The following is a 25648-nucleotide window of genomic DNA, read 5'->3' on the forward strand; positions in this document are numbered from 1 at the left end:
AGACTCTTCTCAGAGTGCTGCTGAGAGCCAAGGACCTTTCCAGACATGTCGAGATGCACCTGGAACCAGCGCCCAATAACTCACGCAGCCAGTGCACGGAGGACAATAGCTGCCTCCTAAGGCACAGGTGAATCAACAAGTGCTGAACAGCTAACCCTACTGCCAAAGGACCTGGACCAAACTGGGCAGTTCAACCCTCTCTGGAAGAGTGGTCATGCCTCAAAGTTTGGATCACAAATACGGAGGGGGAAGAACACCCAGCAGGGAGGAGAGCTGCATGGGGTGCAGAGGATGTCCTGTTGGTGCTTGCAGGCAGCCCGAGCTCTGTGCTCCAGGGCAAAGGGAACAGAAAAGCAGGATAGACCCAAAGCCCAGGAAGGAGGGGACCCTTAGTCCCCTCGTGAGGACCTTTGATGCCCATAGAGATGCCACTGAATGCATCACCCACCTTTTTTTTTTTTTTTTTTTAATATACCGTTTGCAATAGTATTGCCAGTGGATTTTGGTTGGGACTGAAGTGGAGAGGCAGCAGTTACTGCATGTTGGCCAACCTGCAGGTTAGAGATCATGCCTTCAAAAAGTCTGCTCTTCTGTCTGGTCTAGAACTCACTGAACCCTGCAGAAACACTCCTGCTGCCTTCAGCAGACTTACCACTGGCCTGAAGGAAAGCCCAAGGGGTTTGTCTGTCCTTCAGGAGCATCCTCACAGTGTCCACGAGGGCTCCTTCCATGCAGCGTCAGGTCTCATCCCTTCAGATCTGAGCAGCACCCACCACAGCAGCTTCCCTTTGGTGTGGAACCGATGATCGCTGTCTAATAGCGTTTGATTTCTTGGCACCCTCCTTCCAGAGACTTTGTGCTCCTCAGTAACTTCACAATGCAGGCGAGCTGCCCTAGCACCTGCTGCTCAATATTTCACCCTGCTGGGTCGATGGCCAATGTAATCAGGTCTATGGGGAAACAATAAAAAATGGTATACAAAACAAAGCACCCCCTCCCAGCGCACCCTCCTGGTTTTCAGCCCTCTGCCAATTTCTGCCTCCATCAGCCCTGGTTACACAGATATATAAAGCAAGAACACATCCTTGTGTGGCCACAGCCAGACACAGACAGAACTAGAACAATGGGGAGACCGGGCAGAAAAGGTAAAGATGCATTTACAAAATGAACAGATTGATGTGGGCATTGCTTGTACTTTGGTGTGTCTCTGCAAGCATCAGTCCTGATCAGAAGTCCTCCCTCTGCAAGGACTGATATAGATGTGCATGTTGTTAAACTTGGGTTTAACAGGTTAAACTTACCGAATAACTTGTTTTCTTAATGCTGTAAGAGTATCACAAAGATGGTAAGCAATTCTAGAATGTTTTTCAGAGGTAGGTGACTCTATTACCTCTGTATCTGATTTTACCCTCCTGCATACCTTCAATTCATTCCTGAGCTAATTTTAACTCCTGTTTATTTTGTTTTGTATCAGTTGTAGGCCATTACAGGATATTTAACAGGCATAATGGTGGTGCTGCAAGCACCACTCTAGCTTACACACTTGCAGGAGATTTTCAAGGCTGAGCCTTTTTTTCAGCACTATTAAATGCCCAGGTGCTCCACGAGAGCTATGCGTCATTATTTTACAAAAGCTGCAAAGCCCAGGAGCACAAACACAATGCAGGAGCTGAAACCATGGCTCCCGAGCACGGTCCCACACCTTGGCAGGGCCCCTGCTGTGCTGACCGGGTATTTTGGGCGCCCTCCTCCTGCAGGCAGTGCTGTGGCCCCGCTCTGCGCCCTGGGCACCCTCCTGAGCCTCCTGGTCCCTGTGGAGGCCACCAGGTCTCCTGACTGCGGGGGCATCCTCACCCCGTCAGGACTGAGCTACCGTAAGTACACAGCCCGTACCTCCCCGTGCCTCGCCACCCAGGCAGAGGCATCCTCTCGTAAACTTAAGCCGAGAATCGGCTCATTTTCATCATCCCCTTCCTACAGCTAGTAACAGTGGGGTCTAGGAAGAGGTGGATGTGTGGCACCAGGACAGATTTCAGTCTGTCCACCTCTGTGCGTGAGATCATAGGCTCAGGGGCTTCTAATAACTATGCCCTATTTCAGTCGCTGAAGTTTCAAGACCATACGCAGAGGTGGCCCTCAGGCAGGACCTGATGGGCCTGGACCTGACCCTTGGCTCCCCCAAAGCCAGCAGGTGAGTCCACGGCTCTGCCTCACCCGGGCTTTGCAACCACTCCTCTGGGTCCTGGTGGAGCTCCTGGAGCACTGTGAGCACCAACACAAAAAGCAAAAACCCTCCTGGGAATCGACCTGGATGCCTTAAATATCCATTTAGAAGCAAGCTTCCCGCTCCTCCTTTGGGGTCTGATGGCAGCAGCCCCGGTGCCACCCTCGGGGCATGGATTTGTCTCTGCAGACCCCATGGACAATCGGTGTTTCTTTGCAGGAGCAGCCAGGGCTCACACCTCAGCCTGCGCTGGCCTCCTAACACCCGCATTTCCTCTCGAGCAGGGACCAAATCAACTCTGTCCAAGTGGTCGACCTGTCGCTGTCGCTTGTCCCAGAGGCTGGGCTGCGGCTGGGCATCGAGGTGGACCTGGGCATCACCCCCCCGGAGTGAGTAGTGCCTGCCTGCGGGGCTGGGGCAGTGGCACGGGGCAATGACCCTCCAACCTGCGCCGTTCCCTCGTGCAGTGCAGCACCCAGGCTGGCGAGGCTGTCCATCCTGGCCGACCTCCACATAGACCTGAGCCCTGACGGCGACCTGCAGCTGATAACCTCCTACTGCAGACCCACTGTGGAGGTGCAGAGCGCCGAGGAGGTGGGAAGGTCAGCCCGTGGTTTTTTTTGGCACGGGATCTGGGTGAATGGGGGAACAAAACTGAGTGACAAGTATTTTTGTGCATAAAGGTGATAGGACCAAGATCTGATCACTGGCATAAAAGCTTACAAATGTCAGTGCAAATCCTTTCGCTTCATGACAGAAACTTTGTTCTGCTTACAGCCCTGTTTTGTTGTTGTTGTTGATGTTGTTCATTTGTTTGTTTTTTGTTTGGTTGTTTCTTTTTCTTTCCCCCCACAATGTTAAGAGTTTTTCCTCTCATAAAGGAGCAAATGTTCCTAAAGAGTATAGCAGGAAAGTTTTAATTCAAGTCCAGTGGCAGGTCTTTAGCATTTTAGGATCCTGAACTGCAGTCACAGCTTAATAGATGATGGAAAATGATGATAATGTCTCTGGATACTTTCTGGGTCAAATCAAAAGACACTAACATCCCCCTGGCTGAGCTGGTGCTGCCTAACTTCCTCTGCTCTGTTGTTTTCATCCAGCAAGTCCTCTAGTTCCGACCTGGACAAGGAGATTAATGCTGATAAGGTAAGATAACGTCCATACAGACACGAGACAGCAGAAGACAAATTGGCATGGTTCTGTAAGAATTAGAGCACTCAGGTGAACCTGGCGCTTACAAAACCCACCTGGTTGTGCCAGGCATCCCCACAGCCCTCCAGACGGGATGAGGATTGCATCCTCTGTCTGCGATCCCCCATCTGACAGCTCACAGCCAGATGGTGACGTGCAGGCTGCAGCAGATGCCAGCAGCCCCCACACTCATCTCCCTCCTCTCATGCTTTGCTCTTATCCCACAGATTTGCTTGGAAGTCTCCAAACTGCTCCTTTTGCCTAACGAGCAGCTGATGTCTCTGACAGGTGGGCAGCTCGGCTCTCAGGCTCGTTAGGGTTTAGGGGCTCCTGCTGGAGCTGTGCAGGCTGGGCCCTGCAGCAGTGGCTGCTCCGTGGCCGTGGGTTTTGTCTGCTGGGAAAAGAGCTCCCTGTGCCCCGCTGCAGGGAGCAGGCGATGGCAGCTGGATGGGGGCTGCTCCGTGGTGGGGCAGGGCAGGGCCCAGCCTCTCCCCTCCTCCTTCAGGTGTGCCAGAAACCTTGGGGAGGGCAGGGCGATAAAACACGAGAAATTAATCCTTCTGTTCTTCCCCTCCTCACCTGCCACCTGGGGGAAATCCAGCCTGCTCACAGGCACAGTCTCCTGTCGCTGCTCCCCTCTGTTCTCTGAGTGCCCCTCTGCTCACTTTGCAGCTCAGTTCCCCATCACCCCCCGTTGCCAGGTCCAGTACCTGCCGCTGGCTGCCCCCGTGATCTCCGAGGAGGGAATCACCATGTCCTTGCAAGTAAGCACCACAGCCTGCCCATGCCCAGCTCCTGCCCTCGCACTTGTCTGCCTGCCACTTCTCTGCCCTGGATGAGCAGCTGCTGAGTGCCTGCAGGATGAGGTGGACACCCCAAGCACCCCGACCCCTTTTCTGTCCCCTGCAGACAACGTTCCAGGTAGCAGGGATGGCAGTGCCCCTGCCAGTCAGCCCTGTGCCGTTCAGCATGCCCGAACTGGTGAGCTCCAGCCCTTCCCACCTCACCTTGGCTTTGTCTGAGCACTTCTACACCAGCCTCTTCTTCGCCCTGGAGAGGGCTGGGGCCTTCAACATGACCATCCTGGTGAGTAGTGCAAGCAAGCGAGGAGGGAATAATAAAATGGACAGTGATGGCTGGACCCCTGCTCCATGAAGCCGTAAGGGAGCTGTGCTCCCTGAAAGAAATGAGAGCATCTCTGAGAGCCCATGGAACCGCACTGCAACACCCCCAGCCTCTTACCTTGACCTTGCAGGCAAAATTCTGCTGGTCAAATGGTGCATGGGAAATTTACCATCAGAACTAGCCAAAACACGGCTTCTGGCATGTGCTGGTGTGCAGGGAAGGCCGCCTGCATTTGGCAGCTGTGCAGCACTCAGCAGCGGCTGTGCCAGACCCCAGATTGCAGCTCCTGGGGCCGCCAGCCAGCTGATGCTCTGTGCTTTGTCCTCCAGAGTCCACTGACCACCGCCACCATGGCACAGAAGATCACCCAGGTACGTGGCTGCTTCCAGCACCCGGTTGGCACAGTCCCTGCTGCGGGGGCTGCTGGGCTGCAAACAGCTGCCTGCAGCAGGTCGGCTCCCTGTACCACGAGGACCTGCCCGTGATGCTGAGGGCCGAGCTCAGAAGCTCTCCTCGGGTGGAGCTGGAGGAAGGCCGAGCAGCCCTGAAGCTCTTCCTCACCATCCACGTCGGGGCAGGCTCACCAGAATTCCAGAGCTTCCTGAGCGTGAGTGCGGTGAGTGAGCGCTGCAGGACGGGGCCACGGCCACTGCTCCCCTCAACTGCTGCAGCAGGCACAGGTCTCTGCCGCAGAGAGCAGGGTGCAAGGAGCATGTCGTGGGGGCACTGCACAGATGGCTTCATCACCTCTCAATGTTCAGAGCTGAAATGGGACAGTTTGCTCGCTCTGATCCTGCCCTCCCTGTTCTCCTCGCAGGACGTGACTGCAGGACTGCTCCTCAGCGTCACCGACACACGGATGATGATCTCTGCAGCAGCGATAGAGTAACGAGTCCGGCTGTGCTCTGCAGCCTTTTGGGGTCACAGTTCAGTCATTGCACGGGATGGGAGAGGCAAATAGCCTGGGAAATTTCTTACCTCTGATGGCTTGGTCACTGTGGAGGTCGCTCTAGCCCAAGGGAAATGGCAGCAGGACCAGAAAGAAAAATGCTGCCCATCACCCTGAGCACCCTGTGTCCCTGCCTACAGCGAGCCCTCACCACAGGTCCCAGGGCCAGGACACCCCCAGCTCCCTGCTGCTGTGCATGGGGGCAGAGACAGTGCCCACTGCCCCCTACTCCCTGCCATGTGCCCGGCTTGGGGAGCTGCTGGAGCCCTGGGCACAGCCCTGGCTTTCAGAAAACCTGCAAGCCCCTGCTTATCACCAAGCATGGTCCCCAAGGAAAACCCTGCTCAGTGACCCAGCCAAAGGGCTGCTGAGCAAATCTCATGCTGCTCTTTGTTTTGCAGAGATGCTGAGCTCAGCCTGGCTGCCTCCGACGTGGGCCCGGTGCCGGTAGGTGCTCCCAGCACCCTGAAGTGATGGAGCACAGCTGGGCTCCTGCCTGCACCGTGCTGAGCACAGCAGTCCTTGCTTTAGTGCTGTCCCCTAAAGCCTGGCCATCCCCAGACAGCTTGTACCACCCCGAGCTCATGCCACAAAATCCACAGCCAGGCCATCAGCAGGGCAGCACACGCTCATGGTGCTCATGGTGCTCGCTGCACTCCGCAGAGGCTGGGAGAGGGGCAGCACGCCAGGACCCCAGTGCTGCAGGTCCTGGCCTCTCTCCACCCCTTTAGAGCCAGGCCATAAAGAAGCCGACCCTGTGGCTTTCTCCTTTGCAGGCTGCATTGCTGGAAGAGCTGTTCCTGGGCACTGTTCGCGAGGAGGTGCCGGTCTGGATGAACGGTGAGAAGTGGGGACACCCCCCAGGCACCACCAGGCACAAAGTGTCTCAGCTGGGAACCTTCCCTCTTTCTCCTTTTCCCATTTCTCTTCCTAGCGGTGCTGAGTGAAGGCGTACACCTGCCACACATATCCACCTTCACCTACACCGATGTCAGCGTCATGATTCACAAGGTAAGAAATCACAACATGCAAGTTTCTCCCCGAAACAAGACATTTAAGTTGCTCCCTGCTACATTTGATTTAAAGGGTACCTGGGAGTGACGCTTACCTCCTGGCACTAAAATAAATCTGCGCCTGCTTCTCCTGTCCTGCTAACCCACAGAACCGAGCTTCATTGCTTTACATAGGCATCCCTCTCTAGCCATGCTAACACGAGCAAAAAATGCTCGTTAGAAGGATCAGGGGCAGGCTGCAGGGAGCGCTGGGTGCAGCACTGAGGTCTCCCTCACCTGTGTCTAGGATTACGTCTTGCTCCTGTGCAACCTCAAGCTGCAGGCGAGACACGGTGAGCAGGGGGCCATGGCCTGAACCTGGTGTGCCGTTAGCTTCACCTGGAGGAAAACAGGGGCAAAGCCACCCCACTGACTCTGAAAGGATGTGTCGTGTTTTCTCACTGCATGAAATGTTTAAAATCTTCTTTCTTTACTGAAACAACATTTTCTCAAGTGTAGGATAATAATGGCGTTTTGCTAGTGGCTTTCTCTTCCAGTCTATTTTTTTGTTGCACAAGGAGGATGGATTGTAACAATGTTCCATGCTTTAATTAAACATTTCTCTTTAATATTGCATTTTCCTGTATGACTATTGACTTTTTTTTCCCCTCAATGACTTGTACTGAAAGATAGATGAATTTCATCTTGCTGAGTACCAGTACAGATGTCCAGACCTTACATTTAACTAAGGGAGCATCAAAATCTCACTAATTTATAAGGACGTGAGGCAGCCCCGAGCCTCTCAGCTGCAGAACACTATCGCCCCTACCCACAAGAGACATTTCATGGCTTTTCCTCCATTTCCAGCGTTACTATGGGAACAAAACAGCTGGTGAGTTTTCACTCGGCCAGAAAGAAGGGAAAAAAAATCACATCTGTACAAAGGTTTCTAATATTAGACTTGAAGCCAGTCACATTTTTGAAAACATGCCTCTGACAAAGCTGGTCGCAGAGCGGGTGGATGAAGCATGGCCACACAGCAGCGTGCCCGTTGGGGTCCAGCACCACGGCAGTGCCAGCTTTTCCCCACTGCCCACAGGGCCCAAATGTGCCCAAGGGAGGAAAATCTGGCACAGCCTCAGCACCCAAAGCAGCTGCATGTGGGGACTGAGCTCCTGCAGCAAGCCAAGAGTGAGCTGGGGGTCCCCTGCAGGCACCACGGGCAGCTTCCTGGCTTCTGCTGTTGCTCTTGCAGTGTGCTTGGAGGGCGATACTGCACTTAACACCCAGCCCGTGAAGCTGTATTAATTACACATGCATCTGCTTTCATATGCAACTACCGTCCCCATCATTTCTAGCCTTTGGAGCTGCTGAAAAGCACTTGAAAATCTCATATTTCAGAGACTTAGAAATAGGAAAGGAAACAAAACAAGCCAGGCTGATTTATTGAAGGGAGTAAAAAAACAAAAAATTTTTTTTAATGAAGGTTTATATGCCCGTCCTGGGGACCTGACTAATGATTTTAACGCCTGAAGTTGGCAATAGCAGGAACAGTTCCTAATAAAAGTTTGCTGGTAGAGCTGCAACCATTAGTCTTTGACTAATATATCTTAACCCAGTTTCCCAAGAGGAATATGCTACAGCAGTAAAAGAATTTATTTGTTTGGCAGCAGAGGTTCTGGCCGGGGGATTTACTGCACTGCTCTGGCCGTGGTGGCTGGGGCAAGGGAGCTGCAGCCCCGCTCCTGGCCGCGCATGTCCCACCTGCAGCAGCAGGCTCAGCCCCAGACCCGGGTCGTGCTGGGGGTCGGGGAGTAGCATCTGATCAATAGGTAACCCAGCCAGGAGTAGCCACTGAAAATCCAAGAGTGTTTTTCCCAGGAGTTTTGGGAAAATCTGGGAAATTTTCAAGCCCAAACCTGAAATACCAGTCATCAGAGAGGAGCTCAGTCCCCCAGCAGGAGGCAGGAGAGGTGCTCTCCCCAAGAAGCAGCAGAAACAAGAACCGCCTTCCGAGCACTAGAAGTCAGAATGTTTATTACTAAAAGAATCAGTGACAAATGTATCCTGAGCTCCTGCTCAGCACTTCATCCGCTTCTGCACATGGATGGTGACTTTTAAGTAGAGAGCCACATGCAACAAGTTCACTTTTCCATTACACTGAGAACAACTTTCTCACAGAACAAATTTTCAAGGAATTTAACAATTCAACTGCAGCTTCACATGCAATTGGTATAACTGTGACCTCTAAGTCACATTAATTTCTCTAAATAAATATTTTTACACAGAGCTGCCTATCTGGTTTTGGCTTATACAAGTATCTTAATACTCACACGAGCCAGTTAAACATAAAGTGCCTTAAATGTTACCAAGAATCTCGAAGCACGTTTAGAAAAGGAAAGAAGATAATGCCAGTCTCGAAGCTTCATCCTCGCTGGTCCTTCTCCCTCTTTCTGCCCAAGGCTACAATCAGAAAGAGCTCTCCACGCCCTCTCCTCTCCAGCTCACACAAGGATCACCAGCAGGCCCTGGAGAAGTGCAAGAAGCGACACGTTCACATTATTCCCTGACCTCAAGGGATGCTGGCGCACAGCAGCTTGTCAGCAGCACAGCAAATTGAAAACCCTGCTGCAAAACTCCTTGAGTTACACTTGTAGCAGGGAGTACTCAGCATCCTTTGGAAAGTGCCAGAGAACACCTGAGTTGCTCTGGGATGTCACCAGGATGCACCAAGCTGGAATTTGGTGCAACCCAAGGCACTTTGAATGGTGCTGCTCCAAAGGGCTTGCCAGACCCAGTGCCCCACATCAGAGCTGCTCACACAGAGCTCTCCAGAAGGGACAGACAGCCCAAACTGGGGAACCAGGATCTACCCAGAGAGGCTGGACACAGCTCATGTTGTTCCCAGCTTGGTAGCACCCCTGGGCATGAAGCACTCAGCAGCATTTTCTGTCCTGAAGGAGGTCAGACCAAAAAAACCTTTCTGCCCCCACAGTGTGCCTTTGCACACTGGCACACTGCTGGCAGGGTCCCATTGCAGGAGCCACATGCCAGAAAAAACCCCAGTGACCTGCACCAGTGCCCGCCAGAGGAAAGAGCCATTGCAGGCACTCACCACCAGTATCTGAATATCCACTTTTATCAGCGGAATGCCCAGCACGTTTGGCAGAGGGATCCCGACGCCCAGACAGCCTGCGGAGACAGACAGAGCCTTACCAGGCACCTGGCCAGGGGCACAGCACTGCTCTGGGCAGGACTGGGCAATGTTTTGCTGCTGATCTTCACCAGCAATGCCTGCCAGGGCCCTTAGGACCAGAGCGGGGCTGGGTGCAGGTAGAAGCAGGCTGGGAGGTTTAACCACAGCCCCAGCCTGGGGACTGCAGACCTGCAGCCACGCCAGCTCTGCTCCGCAGCTTTCCCACATGAACACCACCCCTCTCCCCATCCCCAGAACTTAGCCAAAGCACTCCCGGATTTACAGCTGGCCCATTTGCCTTACCATTGATAAGAGGCAGCAACGTTTCCGCCAGCAGCTGATTGCAGTGGGGCTTCAGGCTCGAGATCTGAAGCAGAGAGGGGCAGCACCGTGAGCAGCGCACGCGGCAGCAGCACGCACAGCTCAGCTCACGAAGGCAGCCAGGCCTCGGGATGGGAAATCACTTCCCACTAACACAGCAAGAGAACGTACAGGCCCTCTTTTCATTAAAACAATTTACTTTTCTTCCTCAATTTGTAGTTGGTGCCTCACTTAGGAAACCTTCGACAGGTAAAACTGCTGGAGCTCAGTGTAAGCTTTGCCCAGGCAGAGGTAAATAAATGGAGATTTCAGACTACATTTGCCTTAGTAGAAGAGACAGAAGACAATAAAATAAAATAAAATAAAATAAAATAAAATAAAATAAAATAAAATAAAATAAAAATAAAAATAAAATAAAATAAAATAAAATAAAATAAAATAAAATAAAATAAAATAAAATAAAATAAAATAAAATAAAATAAAATAAAAATAAAAATAAAATAAAATAAAATAAAATAAAATAAAATAAAATAAAATAAAATGAGAGAAGACTTGCTACAACCTCCAGAACTACAGCTAACAGCTTAGGCCCATGGCAGCTGGGACACGGCGGCATCGCGCCTCCCTCCCTCCCTCCCCAGTGCTGCATCCACGTGGGAAGCAGCAGGCTGGTAGGAGAGACTTACGTCACTGATGCCAACGTCAGAGGACTCCAAGGAGAGGGAAGTGCTGTGGAAGCAGAAAGCAAACAGCACATCAGACAGCAGGTCACCGGCCAGAGCTCGCGGACCCCAGACCCCTACCCAGACCCCCGCAATCTCTGGTGCAGCATTACCCTGCCCATGGGCAAGTGACCCCTATGAGCATCATCAGGGCATTCCTAAAGAGATTACAGTGTTCTCGCTTAAAAAACAGGCACTTACTTGTAAGAGAGCAAAAGAAAATAACAAAATAAAAGCAGTAAATCAACATTAAAATCTTAACCTAATTTTCTTTTCCCTGAATGAAGCAGCACTGCAAGAGGGCACACACTACCTCCTGGCTTCTCCTTCTCTCTCCTGTGCTCAGGCAGTTATTCACCTTACAGGAGGAGCCAGCTCCTGTTTAGCTGAGAGCAGAGCTTCTAGAAAAAGCATCCAGTCCAAATTTAAAGATCATGAGCTCTGGAGAATTTGCTGGAGTTCCTAATCTATCATTTCAATCACAAAGCTATCTCCATAGCTAAAACCTGTGCTTTATTTCCACTTTGAATTTCTCTATTCTGCTTCCATTGAATCTTGTTATATCTTTGTCTATTGAATTAAAAGCCTGTGATGCATTTCTATTCTCTGTATCACTGCATACAAGCTATGCCAATGTTGCTTCTAAATCTAACTCTTTGACAAGGTAAATGGCTTGAATTCTTCAAACCTCTTGCTATAAGAAATGCTTTCCAGTCTTTAATCATACCTTGACTGGCATTAATGATAGCACTTTCCTTCACTCCTTTATCACTCATGTCCAACATCAGGCACTTGGAAGTGCTGCCCAGGACCAAAGTCAAACTGACAGTCTCACGGTTTTTCAGGCTACCTCACTTCTCCTTGTGATAAAACGGCCACAGACTTTTCCTCCAGTCTCCTCAAACTCTCCCACTGCTGCAAAGTTTCCTGAGAGCCGGCACTGCGCATCTCTTGCCATCAAATTCTCAGATTTGGGAAATCCAGGACCCACAGACATTGGAAAACTCCTCGAGTCAGTGGCTCCTGAGCTAACTTTGCCATGGAGAGACTTTCACAGGGCTGCACTGCCTGCCTTTATCAGACGTGGTTGTGCCACACTCCCATCACATCTGCCCTTGGTGTGCCCCAGCAGGACACACTGGTACCACTGGTACATCCCCGGGACCCGAAACCCTTCCACCATCTGGCACCTTCCTTCCCACCCCAAAGGAGAGCCGGAGCTTGGTAGCAGGGCCAAAAGCCCTGGGCTGGGCACCACAGCCAGCAATGCCACCAGCCTCCTGCACGGCCACGGTGGGGACAGGCTACCTGCCCAGGGACAAGGCCAGCATCAGGCTGCTCCCAGAGATCGACACGTGGACATTCAGGCCGAGGTCCTGCAAGCAGACAGCGAGAAGATCAGCCCATGGACACGGCTGTGCATCTCACCAGCCCCAGCTCTTCACACGCCACTTACAGCCTTCAGGAGCAGCAGGCTGAGGATGGATCCATCCAGGCGCTTAATGAACACCTGGATCATCACCGAGAGCTCGACAGTGGCTTTGTTGTTCTCCAAGAGGATGAGTGGCTTCCCAAACAACTCTATCCTGATGCTCAGAGGAGAGTTCACGGAGCAGATGGAGCACTGTGGGGAGGGGGCACATGGAGGTGGCTGCCCAGCACCAAGCTGTGCTGCAGAGCACCAGCTCCTTCCCCCAGCTCCATGCATGCTCTGTGCCACCAGGATGAGGAGCAAAGGACCTGAGGCAGCACCCTGGCACACCCAGGTGCATCGTGTAGGTGGCCTCAGACCCAGCAAGGCTTATGCAAGCACTCATGGCAGCCTAAGTCACTCACCCCAGAGGGAAAGAGGGTCAGGACAGCATCTTGCAGTTGCTTGGCACCTGAGAACTGTGGGAAGAGAAGCACACACAGCCCAGGTGGGCGCCAGTGGGTTCCAGCACTGCCCACCCCTCTGCCCCATGCCCCTGCTCCCTGATGGTTTGTTCATGTTCCTGGGGACAGTCCCGAGCCCCCAGCCCCTCACTGGCCCCCAGTTGCACACACACCTATGCTACAGCAGCACCCACTGCCCACAGCCCCCTCCAGCCCTCCCCAGCTCCCAGGCACTGCCAGTCCCTCATGCAGGTGGCACAACCAGCAGCAGGAGGAGATGCAGCCTGGAGGCTTTCAGCATCTTTCCGCATGCAGGCCCCTAACATTTCCGCATGGAGCACAGCTGGGAGGTACAGAAAACACGTACACCCAGAGAATTGCATTGCCTGTACAAAGTCGTAGCTCTGGGACTCTGCATGCCCAGTGCCAGCAGAGCCTCACACCCTGCTCAGGCACACGCAGCTGCTCCCCAGGCAGAGCCAAGGGCAGGTGGGCACGCATTGCCAGCCCCTTCCCCTGGCACAAACATGGCACTGCAGCACTCACGGCTTCTGGCGTGCAGGTGAACGTCTGCGGCTGGACCTGGATCAGGAGGGACAGGATGGCATTGAGAAAGCTCTGGCGCAGCCCCAGGACCAGCAGCCTGTCCAGCAGCGGGGGCAAGGCGGAGGCGGACGAGTCGTGGGGGATGATGCTGCCTCCCACCTGCTGCACCGCACCCTGCAGAGGTGGCACCAATGTTAAACACTGACCTGGTCCTCCAGAGCCCCGCGGCCTGCCCAGGCCCTCAGGAAGGAGACTGCAGCTTTGGGCAGGCTGAAACAGACACCCCCTGTCAGCAGCTGCTGGAGATCATCGCGCACAGAGCCATTCTCTCAATGTTTAATACATGAAAGGAGCTGATGAAGCCCAGAGTGCATAACTGAGACCCCTGGTAATGAGCACAAAGTGTCCATGTCGCAGCTCGCTGCTCCATTTCATCCTTCCGATCTCCGACCACGAGCCGTGCAGCACAGGCACTGCCAGCAGTACGGTCACAGCACTGCATTCCCCCAGCGCTCAGCCAAGCGAAAGCCATCACTCCGACTGCAAGAAGCTCGCACCAGCACCACTGTTTGCTGAGGAGACCAACTCTGACCATCCCTGAGGGAGCAAGACTAACCCCGGTGCTGTGTCTGCACTAAAGCAGTAAAGGAGCACTGCTGTCATACCAACTGGAGCGTTTGTTATTCAGCCCTTGCTGTTCCTTACCACGTATGTGCCAGGTGTTCCTCACTAGCATTTATTTAAGCTCTCCTGTTTGAAAGCAGTCTTTGGTTTGGGGGTCTTTTTCCAGTGAAACAGCAGTAAAAACTACATCCATTAGCTTGGCTTAGCATTCATCCACCATAATGACTACACAGCAAAGGCAAAAAGCAGAAGCACCCAGTCTGCAAATGGCTGCAAACCACAGACACACGGGCAGAACTGGGGAGGTTTGCCAAGGGAGCAAAAGAGGGATCCAAGAGAAGCACACAGTCACTTAGTGATGGGTTTGCCTATCATTTGCCTAACATTTAGCCAGCACTCTCGGAACAAGTCACTAGCCCAGCTCTTCCATCTGGCTGTGCAGAAGGATGACAGCAGCTCCCACAGGCTCTGGGCGTGCGGTGCTGGAAGACCCCACGCTGCAACCACACCTGCAGGGTCTTGTTGCCGAACATCAACTTACATCTAAATCCAGCCCGAGGAACAAGCCAGATGTAAACGGGAGGCTGGCCAACTGGTAGTGAATCGTTCCCACCGTGCCGACCGGGATCACCGCTTCAAGGAGAAAAGGATCATTAAACACCAGGAGAGAAGCAGCACCACAAACCCCTCCCGACCCCCAGGTCCCAAGCAGAGCTCACCCCCACAAGCAGTAAAAACACCGCTACTACAATGGGAAAAACATCCCCAGATTCAGCTTTGTGGGGCCTGAGTTTAGAAAATAGACAAAAAAGCACACCAAAGATAGTAAGGTAAATCACGCCTGCAGTGGGCAGCTTGACCTTCCCCAGTGCATCAGAAACAGCAGGGGAACACACGTGTCCCCGGCCATAGCACACAGGACACAAGGAAGCCACAGCTCCACAGGGAACATACCGTTGAGCGTGCCCAAGAACTGGATGTTCACCAGGTTGACGATAATATCGATTACCGGACACAGCTGCAACAGAAAGCAGGAATGGGACAGCTCAGGGCTCAGCCAGCCTCCTGCAGGCAGCCCTCCTGCACGGACCCCCGGGCTTTTAGCTGTGCCCCAGGGAAGCTGTGCTGTGTGGCCATGAGGTGGCAGCTGGGGCGTCAAGAAGGACTCAGGGAGTGGAGAAGCCCTGGAGCTGCGTTGCCCCACCAAGCAGATTGCTTCGACCTGGGGAACGTGGCAGGCATCGTGCTGCGGGCAGAAGCACGCCAGCAGCAGCAGGCTGCCTGCAGCACACGGCGGTGACTTTTTAACATGTTGTTCTTGATATTTCTGCATTTCAGCTGTGAAAGGATGGCAGTCTTCAGGCTTACCAAACCGGGCAGGGTTGCTGTCAGCTGGTTCAGCACTATGTCATTTACTGATAGGGACAGTAATCTGGAAAGGGGAAAAAAAAAAAAGAGAGAGAGAGAATGAATGAGAGGGGAGAATTGAGCTAACTTGTGAGAAGTGAAGGCTTCAGCACTTGGGGTGTGCAGAAAACATTGTAAGAAAGCGAGTTTCTCACAATGTATCCTGAGCTTGGTTGTCTCCCTCTGGCATTTAAACCAGTGTTGTAGTTAAGGGAAGGTGGAGTTATTGTGAAATATTTCTGTGTTGGTTATGGGAAACAAACAATTTACATGTGGAATAACAAGAGGAGAAAACTGCTGTGAAACATTTCAACACTGCTGCTAAATAGAACACTCTGGGTTACATGCTGCCTGCAGGCAGTGCAGACATTTAGTGTGATAATCAATATATTTCTGGACTACTGAGTTAGAACACGCAGCCACACACTCTGCAAGCTGCAGACAGCAGGATTCATAATGCATCACACTGCTATGCCTGAGTTCTGCCCACAGACACACCTGACAAACTGTCATGAAGTCAACTGCACGTGTACATGCTCACCCTTGCTCCACAGTAGCTCATTTCCAGTACACCATCACTTTAATCCTGCTAAAACCTAAAAAATGAACCCCGGAGTGGGTGGTTTGTGCTCCTCTTACACAACTGCTGCACAACCAGCTGCTGCACTGATTGAAATGTAATGCATAATGCAAAAAATAATGATGCAAAAATTAATTAGGAGAAATTCACTGAACCTCAAAAGTGAGTAATCCAAAACCAACTAAAGAAAATATTTTCCAACGACCAATTTAAATAGTGCATTCATCAGTACAGGAAGTAAGCAAATTCCTTCTGCCAAGAATTTAATGAGACTGAGCAGGAGATGGGGCATTTGCCTGCACTTACACATACCCGCAGAGGTCAGCCCAAAGGCCCACATGGCCAACATCTTTCTGTGATGGCAGCCAAAGGCAGAGTATAAAAGCAAGACAAGCAAATGGTGCTGCTCTCCTGGAACACTCTCCCTGCCCGGTTTTTCCTCTCTCTTCAATGTCAGTTCACTAGTTAGGTCTAAAGAAAGTGCATTGGAAGAGATTCTGTGCCTCATACTTCAGATCTTAACATTTCCAGGGGCAAACAGGGCATATCAACCCTCATTTTCCAACAACCAATTTTCTTTGTATGTTCCATTGAAGCGACTGGCTTTGGCAATGGGAAAGAAATTCCTTCCCTGAGGACTGGCTCTGTCAGCTCAGCGCTGGCTGTGTCCTGGCAGACTGTCCAGATCACTGGATAAAGAGCAGGGCTGTACAGGCAGTGGAAAACATAAATCCACAGGCACTTACCCAGAAAGGAGCTTGATCTTTACAGCACCAAGAATGCAGAAGCAGTCATCAATGATGACCTGGACTGCGCCCAATTCGAAATTTGTGCATTTAATGTTTGCAGTAATGGTCACATCCACTGAGATATCAATTAGTTCTGAGAGAAGGCCAACCAAGCTGAAAAAAAGCAGATGAGAGGCTGAGAGATGAAATCTGTTCAGCTAACAAGAGAAACTCAGCAAAGCCAGCAGCAACAAGCTGCACCTCCATCTCCTGCGATTCATTACAAAGGCCACAAGACATCCCTTGGTGCCTGTTCCGCTCTGTGCCTTTATTATAGGTAAGAGACCCCTAGGAATCCATAAAGGATGCAGAATGGCAAGCACCGGGAAGCCTGTGGGCAGGTTTTTCCCACCACCACCCCAAAGCAGCGCTCTCACCAGTTGCCGCTGAGATCAAGCCTTGCAGCGATGGCCAGCTGGACCCCGATCCCAGGCAGCAACGCCACTGACAGCTTGGGGAGCCGAACCCGGACAAGGTGCAGTCTGCAAACAACAACAAAAGTGGTCACAAAGTTTAAAAAGTCCTGTAATAGCTGGGCAGCTGCATGGTGAGCAACCCCAGTGCCCACATCACCATGGGCACCTCCAGCCAGAGGCACCAGGATCTGCTGGCTTCTCTTGCTTCTCCCACACGAGACACAACGTGCAGCTGAGGCTTAAGAGGGCAGCCTAGGCTCAGACTGGGATGGAAGGCAGCTTTGGACAGAGATCAAGTTTTCCTCTCTGGGGTGCCCTCCTTCCTCACTAAGTGCTGTCAAGCACCTCGGATATCAACAGCGGCATCCGAACCATCATCCCGCATCTGGCTGCACAGCCTGCACCGCACTTCACCACCCACTTTCACGTGACACAGAAAAATCCTGTTGTGCCAGAATTTCAGCATCAAAATAAACTGAGGATAGCAGCTTGGGCCAGTCATGCCAGCCACGGCTCTCAGCTTTTGCTGCTTCATTGCGGCTGGTCAAGGCGTACTCGCGGAGAAGCCTTGTCTCTCCACTTACCCCGTGATGCTGGTGGGAGAGTTCAGCAGACCCCCATCACCCATGATGTTTGGGAGCACAAGGCCCTGCAGGTGCTTCTGGAGAAGCCCGTTCTGAATTACGGCATCCGAGAGCACTGGAAAACATCTCTGCATGAGGGCTGGCACCTGAGGCAACAACCGCTCAGCCAGCTCCATCTTGGCAAAGACACCACATAACACCCCACCTCTCCCCAGAAACCCTCATTAAGTCATTACCAGTGTCAATGCAATGGGGAAGACATTTTATAAGACAGACTAAAGCAGAACTGCCTGTAGTGGATTAACCTGGAGAGGTAGCAATACGGAGCACTCCTGACTTTAAGACCACAGGACGGCTGTGCACCAGCAGCAGTGACTGCTGCTGCACGCAGCAGGAGCCCTGCTCCAGACACTTGTTGCCCATTTCTGAAGGGTGCTGGTTTGGTTTGTCTTTGTAACAGAAGCAACATGAAACTATCTGCCTTTTTTTTGCTGGGGCACTGCAATTATTAAGAAGGTTGCTAAGCTTCACAGCAGTTATTTGACAAATATGTTCTGATGAGAAATGAGAAACTAAAACAAAGAGAGGAAAGAATCCAGAATCCTAAAATTCGGCATGGCCGTTTGGTGCAGAAACATGTCCCAGTTCTGGAGAGGGAAGATTTCCCTACCCCGCGAACCCAGTGATGGCTGTCAGAGACTCTAGCAAAGCCTGCCACTATAAAATAATGATGAAGACAGTCGAGAGGTTTTAAGAAATGTTAAGGCCCCACACAGCTTTCAAAGCAAGCACGACCCACGTTGTTCTGATTACCTTTCTGCATTGCCACTGGGCTGACGGCGCAGGACAAACCGGACAAGACTCCCCAGGACGGCGAGAGCAGGCCACAGAAAAAGACAATTCCAAAAAGCTTCAACAACTTCATCTCCGGAGAGTCTCCTACTGGCACAGGAGGCAGCAGAGCAAATGGTGAGGAAGAAGCCCCCAAGAAGCAACCCAAGGTCTTTACGAGGGTAAGGACTAAGCGGGAGCTCCCTCCTCGACAGGAACCTGCCCGAGCTCACATGTGGGCAGATTTCCAGTGGGATCAACAAAAGCCCTTCATTTGCCCCTGTGACTTGCCCCAAATACTCTGCGCACTCACACAAGGAGCCAAACTGTTCTTCCTGGTAGCTCCCTGCTCCGCTGCGCAAGCAGTAATTATTCCTGCACCCGTTAGATGAAGTTGCACGCTCTTTGGTAGGATCTTTGCCAAGGGAAGCAACTGAGGATTAGTCCTGTTCCTTCTAACTTTCAAAAGCAACAAACCAAAGCTGAAGTGATAAAAATAACTATAAAATTGCAATTTAATAATGACAGGACAGAGTGATGCAAATGATTAGCAGCCTGGTGCTCAGCAAAGTCCTCAGCAGAGCTGGGTGACAGTGATGGCCCCACAAGCATGTGCCCCCCACGCCCCGCATCCCCCACTACCTGCACCCACCACCAGGAGCAGGAGCTGTGCTTGGTCAGCCCCAGCTCTCCTTGCAGCCGAGGCTCCTCCGGTCTTCCTCTTTTTTCCTGCAAGTGCAGTGGATGCAGCCGCCCTTATATAAAATTTGCAGCCTCCCAGACACACCTTCTCCTCATGGCCTTTGCATCTCGTGAGCAAGCACCCCTCTAACTCTTGCTCTTTGCAAGCAACACCCAGCTGCCACCTCTGTTGATTAATACCCAACCACGTCACTCCTGACTTCACCAGCGGCTGCTTCCATTCCTGGCCCAGGTCACTTGTTTGGGAGCCACTTTTTTTCCCCCCAGTCTGTCTTAAAAAGGATGCCTGGTAATGGTGGCCCCAGTGGGATCACCATGCTTTGAGGAAACATTTTAGGAAGTCGTGAGAATTACGGAATTGCCGGGTTTGGCAGAGTGCTGCTCGGGGCCGTTGGCCCAGGCAGGGCTGGGAGCTGCTGCTGCTGCTGCGTGGCTTTGGGGAGGCTGATGGTGGGACAAAATCTGCTCCTCCCAGTCCCCAAGAAGCTGCAGGATTTATAATGCTCATTCCCATTTCAAATGCAACATTAGACAAAGATTTTCTCCACAAAAAGTAACTTGGAGAAACCTGATAAACATTGGCTTTGTTAAGACCAAGCTTCAAATTGATTTCAATTGCTTCTGTAAAGAGTGACATGAATTGGCTGTAAAAAAAATAAAGTTGTATTGAAATGTATAAAGCCAAAAATAAATATCATTTTGAACAAGTAACGCTTATGCTAGCTGAAGGAGCTGAGAGCAGCAGCAACGTGCATTTCAAAGCAAAGCTTCGGCCTGAGGGAGGTGGGCCTGGGCTGGGCGCTGCGGGAGTTTCCATTGTGCAGGCCCAGGCAGATCTTATCGGGGCGCTTTGTTCGGCTCGGCTCTGCTCGGCTGTGCGCAGCAGGCACAACCAGACACGGCCCGGGCAGTGAGGGGCTGCGGGACGGCCCGGGGACGGCGGAACAAAGGCGGCAGATAGCATCGCCTGGCACAGACGGGAGGCGAGCGGCCTGGGCTTGCGCACGAGGCTGGCGCAGGAACAGACGCGTGCCGACGTTACAGCCAACTCTGCTGCCTGCCGTAACGTGCTTCCACTGCCTGGGACAAAAATCGGTGCTTCTGTGGGTTTTGTTCCCTTTTGAAGAGCCTCGTTCAGGCTTCCAAGGCAGGGTGGTCACCGCAAACACCCCGAGTGAATCGTGCAGGAGGCCGCGGCGGTGCTGGCATGCAGGTGCTGAGCAGGGCCCATCCGAATGGCTCCAACACATGGCTGCGTGTGCCGTGGGCACCTGAACTGCTGCACACGTGTGTTGTGACCGCGTGCACAAACCAGGTAATCTGCAGTTATTGCTACAGCAAGAGGCAGACATCTGCCATCCTGTCTGACACACACACATTGTGGCACCAGCAGCAAGCACAAGCTGTAAGTGAAGCAGTACGTTTTATAGCAGCCGCTGATATTCCTTCTTGCTGTGTAAGTTTTTCTTGTTCAGTCACATCCCTTGCTTCTCTCTCACTTACCTATATTTCATTCTTTCCTTGCAGCAGTGATTTAGATATCACTTACAGGAAGGCTAAGTTCAGATATGCAGCGACAAGGGAATATATATTAAAATGAAGCATTGCAAGAAATGCTAAAAGAGATTATCACAACACAAATGTTGGGTAACTTATGGAAAATCTAACATCCAAAATGGAAAGATGGGCAGCCTCCGGCATTCAGGTCTGCCCCGAGTGTACAGCTCAGAGGCAGCAGCTTAAACAGCAGCAGGTACTTCAGCAGAGAGATATTAAACTAATATTTTTTATTAAATGTGATTAAATTTGCTGATATTGTTTTCTCTAGCATTAAGAGTCACAGATGCTTAAGGAGAAATTGAGAGAACTGCAAACATCACAGAATCACAGAATCACAGAATTTTCTAGGTTGGAAGAGACCTCAAGGTCATCGAGTCCAACCTCCAACCTAACGCTAACAGCCCTCCACTAAACCGTCTCAAAATAAAAATGTTGAGCAACATTAAAAAAAAAAAAAAAATTTCCACCACAGTTTGAAAAACACTACCACATTTTTACGACAAAGTGGTATTTTTGATGCATTCTAGAGGTTTACAGGCTACAGGAACACAAACTTTCTTTATTGTTATGTGGTGAATAAAAAGAAAGAGTGACCTCAGCCCATAAAACTCCTTTAACAGGCAAATAGAAAGTCCTTATTAAGAATACACATAAAATGAGTCCTCTCTCTTGAGGTGAAAAAACAAAATCTAGTAACAAGAGTTACACCCCATGACAGAGCTGCCTTGAACAAATGTTCAACCTGTTCTCTTGCAGGGACACTTCCCAGTGAGCGGCTGCTTCCAAATGGATGCTCTGAGCATTAATGAAATCGCTCAGTTCAAAGGTCAATGGAAAATAACTTCTCTGATGTCAACAAAATAAAGCAGCCAGCTAAAGAGAACAGCGCTGCAGAAAGGAAGAAAGCACTAAGGTAGGAAAATGACACAGCAAACAAACTGAATTAGGCTGCTAGAACAAAGTCTGGGAAAGGAATAGGAAAAAAAAAAAGTTTTAAACGCTGACTGCACCCAGGCTGTGAATTTCCAGCCTGGTTTCAGAATCGCTGAAGTTCACCTATATGAATCATTCTCCCCACCTTTCACTTTTACAGGGGAATACAGCAGTGATGGCAATCCTGCAGGATTTGCACCACAGCAGGCCCACCACCTTGGCCAGTGCAACGGTCAGTGGCAGTTCAGTCCAGAAACCAGGAAATGAACTCATGCAGAAATGTTATTTGATGCTTTATTCACTCTGCCTCATTGCAAGCAGCCTTGTGCAGTGGATTTTTTTTTTCCCCAATCCTATTTATGAAATTGCTCAGAGGAACAGCAGGAGACAACCTCTCCGTGAGCTCCCCAATGCGGTGTAATGCACAGGATTACTCTAACCGGGACAGCTGCGTTAGTGAAACATTCTGGATGACAGGACGTCTTCTGTCTTTTTGAACTCATCTGTTTTCTTGCTTGGTTTGAGATGAATTGATCCTCCTAAAGGCAGGCTCAAAAGCTAATTTCTAGCAATGAGATCTGGCAGAACAGGAACTGAAAACTCCTGGAAAGGAGCTGGAGAGACCTTGTAAGAGCAGAGGGGATCGGGCACCTCCAGTCAGGGGACGGGACTCCAGCCCAGGACTGCCAGAGCCCCACAGCCAGATTCACACTTGGTTTAGCAGCTCCTATTGTCGGCACTCCACAGGAGCAGAGCAGCCTAATTAATACCAATCACTCTTCACAAGGCACTGAGCCTTGCCAGATCAATCCTGGGCTCACGCTGACCCAGGACAGGCAGCGATCCCCTGCTTAGTGCCTGCACGGGGGGCTTGCCGCATGTCATGCGTGGGCAGACGTCAGAAGCATCCTTTCCAGATCCACTCATGTCTGATCACTCACCCTTGCAGTTTCCTACATGTGGAACTCAAGAAACAGAAACAATCCAAGGGAAGGACCACGCAGAGAGCATGGCAGGAGAAACAAAAGGGAGCCTGATAGGCAGCAGCTCTGGGAGCTGCCTGCCAGGAGCGAGAGCAGCAGCACTGATGTCTGGGTGCACCCATGAGGCTGAGCACGAGCAGCAGGGCACACGGCAAAAACACCGAGATGAGATAACATCAAAACAACGTCTCAGGGAATTTTATAGACAGGAAACTTTCTTCTTCCAAGATGTGAACCAAAGGAAAATAGGCTGAACGTTATCAGCCACCAAAAAGGGACAAGCTTCATTAGCCAGGTGCTACGTGACGAGCTGCAGCACACTGATGGGGGCAGAGCGTTATGGGCAGCTTTGCAGCCACACATTCAGGCCCTAACAAGGCATCAGAGCCCCACAGAGCCTTGCTGACAGCAACACCTCCCAAAGGACCCGTGGGGCAAATCAGGCCCCATGAGGGAGAAAAATCCACAAAGAGGCCCTGAGCACAGCCACACTGCAGAGCCCGGCTGCTGTGCTAGGCAGCACCAAGCTCACTCCAGCTGAGCCCTCCCCAGCTACTGACACCACCCACGGCTGGCCTTATTTCACCAAGTCTTGTAAAATTTTTGGCAGTGTCCATCACCAGAGGAGACCATGCTGAAGCCTACGTGCTGCCCTCAGCACCTTTCCAGGTGGACATCTCACATCTCAGCATCCTCAGGGCTGGCATCTGCAGGCTCCTCCCGGGCACCCTTTTCCACCCAGCCCCACGCAGGATGAGCGTGGCCACGGGCAGGGCTCCCCAGCAGAGGGCACACACAGGAGCTGCCCGTGCCCATAGGCTCCAGCAGAAGCACTGCAGCACGGCTTTCTCAGTGATGCAGCGCGCCTTAAAGTCAAATCTAGTCCTATATTTTAAACAAACGAACACTTACCTGCCTTCCCACCATCACTTCCAATCACTCACGCTGCGAGCACTGAGGACACCTCAATTCCTCCTCACTCTTCATTCTTCCAATTTATTTTTTGCTTTCCTTCCAGCCTGGAAAATGGATTTCTGTCCGTTCCATTCTCTTAGAAAGTGTCAGCACTGTGGTGCCAAGAGAGTTTTTAAATAAAGACAGCTATTTCCATTTGACTGAAAGAGAGCACCACAGACACAAAGTCATGTTTCTATCTCGCCTCAGGTTTGGGGAAGATTCAGTTTACAAAAAGAAAAGCAATATTGAGAGAATTTGTCCTTGATGGTCCCTATTAATCCTGGGGAAGAATTAGCAGCAGCCTTATATTACACTCACATATCTTCTGTAAGTAAAGACTTCAGGCTTTCTGTCTTATTCTCAGCTTTAATAGAGACTTGACGTGGTGGGTTTGGACACATCTTCGGCACAGTTGGCAGAATTAGCACCACACTTTGTCCAGACGTTCCTCTGGGGATAAATTACAGCCCCTACCACTAATCAAGTGTTTGGAGTCAGTGGTATGTAAATAAATGCCTATTTCTAGGGAGACAGCAAGTGCTGTAAAGAAGCTGCTGAAACAGGAAAGCCAGTTTATGTTAAACAAACCTGGTGCTGAGCCTTGCTGATGAGTTAATTACCTGAGTAAGGCTGAGGTTGAATTTGCATGATATTTCCTTGCATAGCCAGGCCAGTGTCACTTGGTTCATGGGTTCTTCACAGGGCAGAAGACTCACAACACCTGCTCAGGACAGAAAGGAGGCAACAAGGAGGCGCAGAGGAGGGAAGTCTTCCCTCAGGGGGTGCTGAGGCCCTGGTGGAAGCTGCCCAGAGGAGCTATGGGTGCCCCATCCCTGGCAGTGCCCAAGGCCAGGCTGGATGGGGCTTTGGGCAACCTAGTTTGGTGGGAGGGGTCCCCGCACATGGCAGGGGGTTGGAATTAGATGGTCTTTAAGGTCCCTTCCAACCCAAACCACTGTATGATCCTGTGATTCTGTGAGAGCCTGGGGCACGCTGGGGAGGTGCAGGATGGGGCCAGGCACCAGGCACTTCACAGCGGGGCTGGCAGCAGGGAGTGGCTGTTGTGGGGGGGGACCCAGGGCAGGGACCCCCATGGGCCACTTGTGAGCGACCTCCCCGCCAGCCCTTTGGGAGCAGATGGGTTCAGGGGCTCAGTGTAGAGCCACGGCAGGGAGCCCAAGGCCCTGATGTCCACCCTGTGAGAGCTGGAACTGGACGGGAGGCGGTTGGCAGTGGTATGCAGAAAATTATTTCAAAGGCACGCACAAGATAGAGCTCTTAAAACAACTCACAGTAGGGTCAAATTGATTCCTGTGCACAAAAACGCAATATAGGCAAAAAAAAAAAAGAGAACATTTAATTCCCCCTTAACTCCGAAAAATAATTTGATGCAGTATCTGACATTGCAAAGAACTGAGTATCGCCCTAGAAAATAAATACAGCACATGGGAGCGAGGCACACACCAGGCCTTCTTATTTCACACTGTTGAGTGAAGTTAAAAAAAAAAAAAAAAAAAAATTTGGTTCCAGGCCAATTTCACTCACTCTCATAGTAACAGCAAGACTTGGGTAGTGCTGGAGCAGCACAGACTGCTGCAATAACACCAGCCACTAACGAGCCCCGCAGCCAGGGCACAGTGCTCCTACCTGCAGGGACACACGGCCGCATCCTGCCAGCTGCACACGAGCAGCCCCACGACACCGAGTGGCAGCTCTGTGCTGCTCAGCTGCACGGCAGTGAGAAAGGTGCTGTGGCTAAAAGCTTGCTGCTGTCTAATTAAAACCTTAATAGGGTTCCACGGTTGCTTTTAGCACGCCGTCGTTTAGCAAAAGAGACCCTTTTTAAACTATGGGGGCACCAAAGCTTACGACTGTAATTTGTGAGTGAAATTGCACAGTGCTCTGCTGAGACATTTCAGCTGGACCAGAGAATGAAATGGCTGAACCACAACATGCAGCAGTTAATATTGTCTCCAAAACAAAGAACTGGATTCTTCAAGGCATCGCCAGGCTCTGGTAATTTCCAGCAGCCTCTCCTGACTGCAGATGCTCAGACCATAAATAATCACTATACGTTTTTGCTGCCACTGGTGTTTTATTGCCTGAGGCAACCACTTGCTGGTCTGCCTCCGAGATAAGGCC

The 25648-nt window shown here is 51.4% G+C and overlaps 2 protein-coding genes across 2 annotated transcripts; one reads left to right on the forward strand and one right to left on the reverse strand.

The window, feature by feature from the left end:
- Nucleotides 1–1660: 1660 nt before the first annotated feature.
- LOC311445692 (protein TENP-like) lies at nt 1661–7117 on the forward strand (the record flags this gene model as incomplete). Its single annotated transcript, XM_084538046.1, has 15 exons — nt 1661–1874; nt 2101–2191; nt 2509–2613; nt 2692–2826; nt 3325–3370; nt 3643–3703; nt 4088–4179; nt 4325–4501; nt 4870–4911; nt 4992–5156; nt 5358–5425; nt 5891–5936; nt 6266–6329; nt 6424–6500; nt 6789–7117. The coding sequence occupies 15 exons, from the start codon at nt 1661–1663 to the stop codon at nt 6855–6857; spliced, it is 1452 nt and encodes a 483-aa protein (XP_084394172.1). The 3' UTR covers nt 6858–7117.
- Nucleotides 7118–8491: 1374 nt separating this feature from the next.
- LOC311445854 (BPI fold-containing family B member 4-like) lies at nt 8492–24246 on the reverse strand. The gene is made up of 17 exons (XM_084538377.1): nt 24127–24246; nt 23462–23664; nt 18354–18479; nt 17541–17655; nt 16918–17022; nt 16499–16654; nt 15134–15197; nt 14720–14783; nt 14307–14398; nt 13142–13315; nt 12557–12610; nt 12177–12344; nt 12029–12096; nt 10685–10727; nt 9981–10044; nt 9597–9673; nt 8492–9009 (listed from the first exon to the last, which is right to left on the reverse strand). Exons 3-17 carry the CDS (start codon nt 18463–18465, stop codon nt 8986–8988), a joined length of 1380 nt encoding a protein of 459 aa, XP_084394503.1. The 5' UTR covers nt 18466–18479; nt 23462–23664; nt 24127–24246; the 3' UTR covers nt 8492–8985.
- Nucleotides 24247–25648: the final 1402 nt, after the last annotated feature.

This window comes from Aythya ferina, assembly GCF_964211825.1.
Source record: "Aythya ferina genome assembly, chromosome: 16".
NCBI lineage: Eukaryota > Metazoa > Chordata > Aves > Anseriformes > Anatidae > Aythya > Aythya ferina.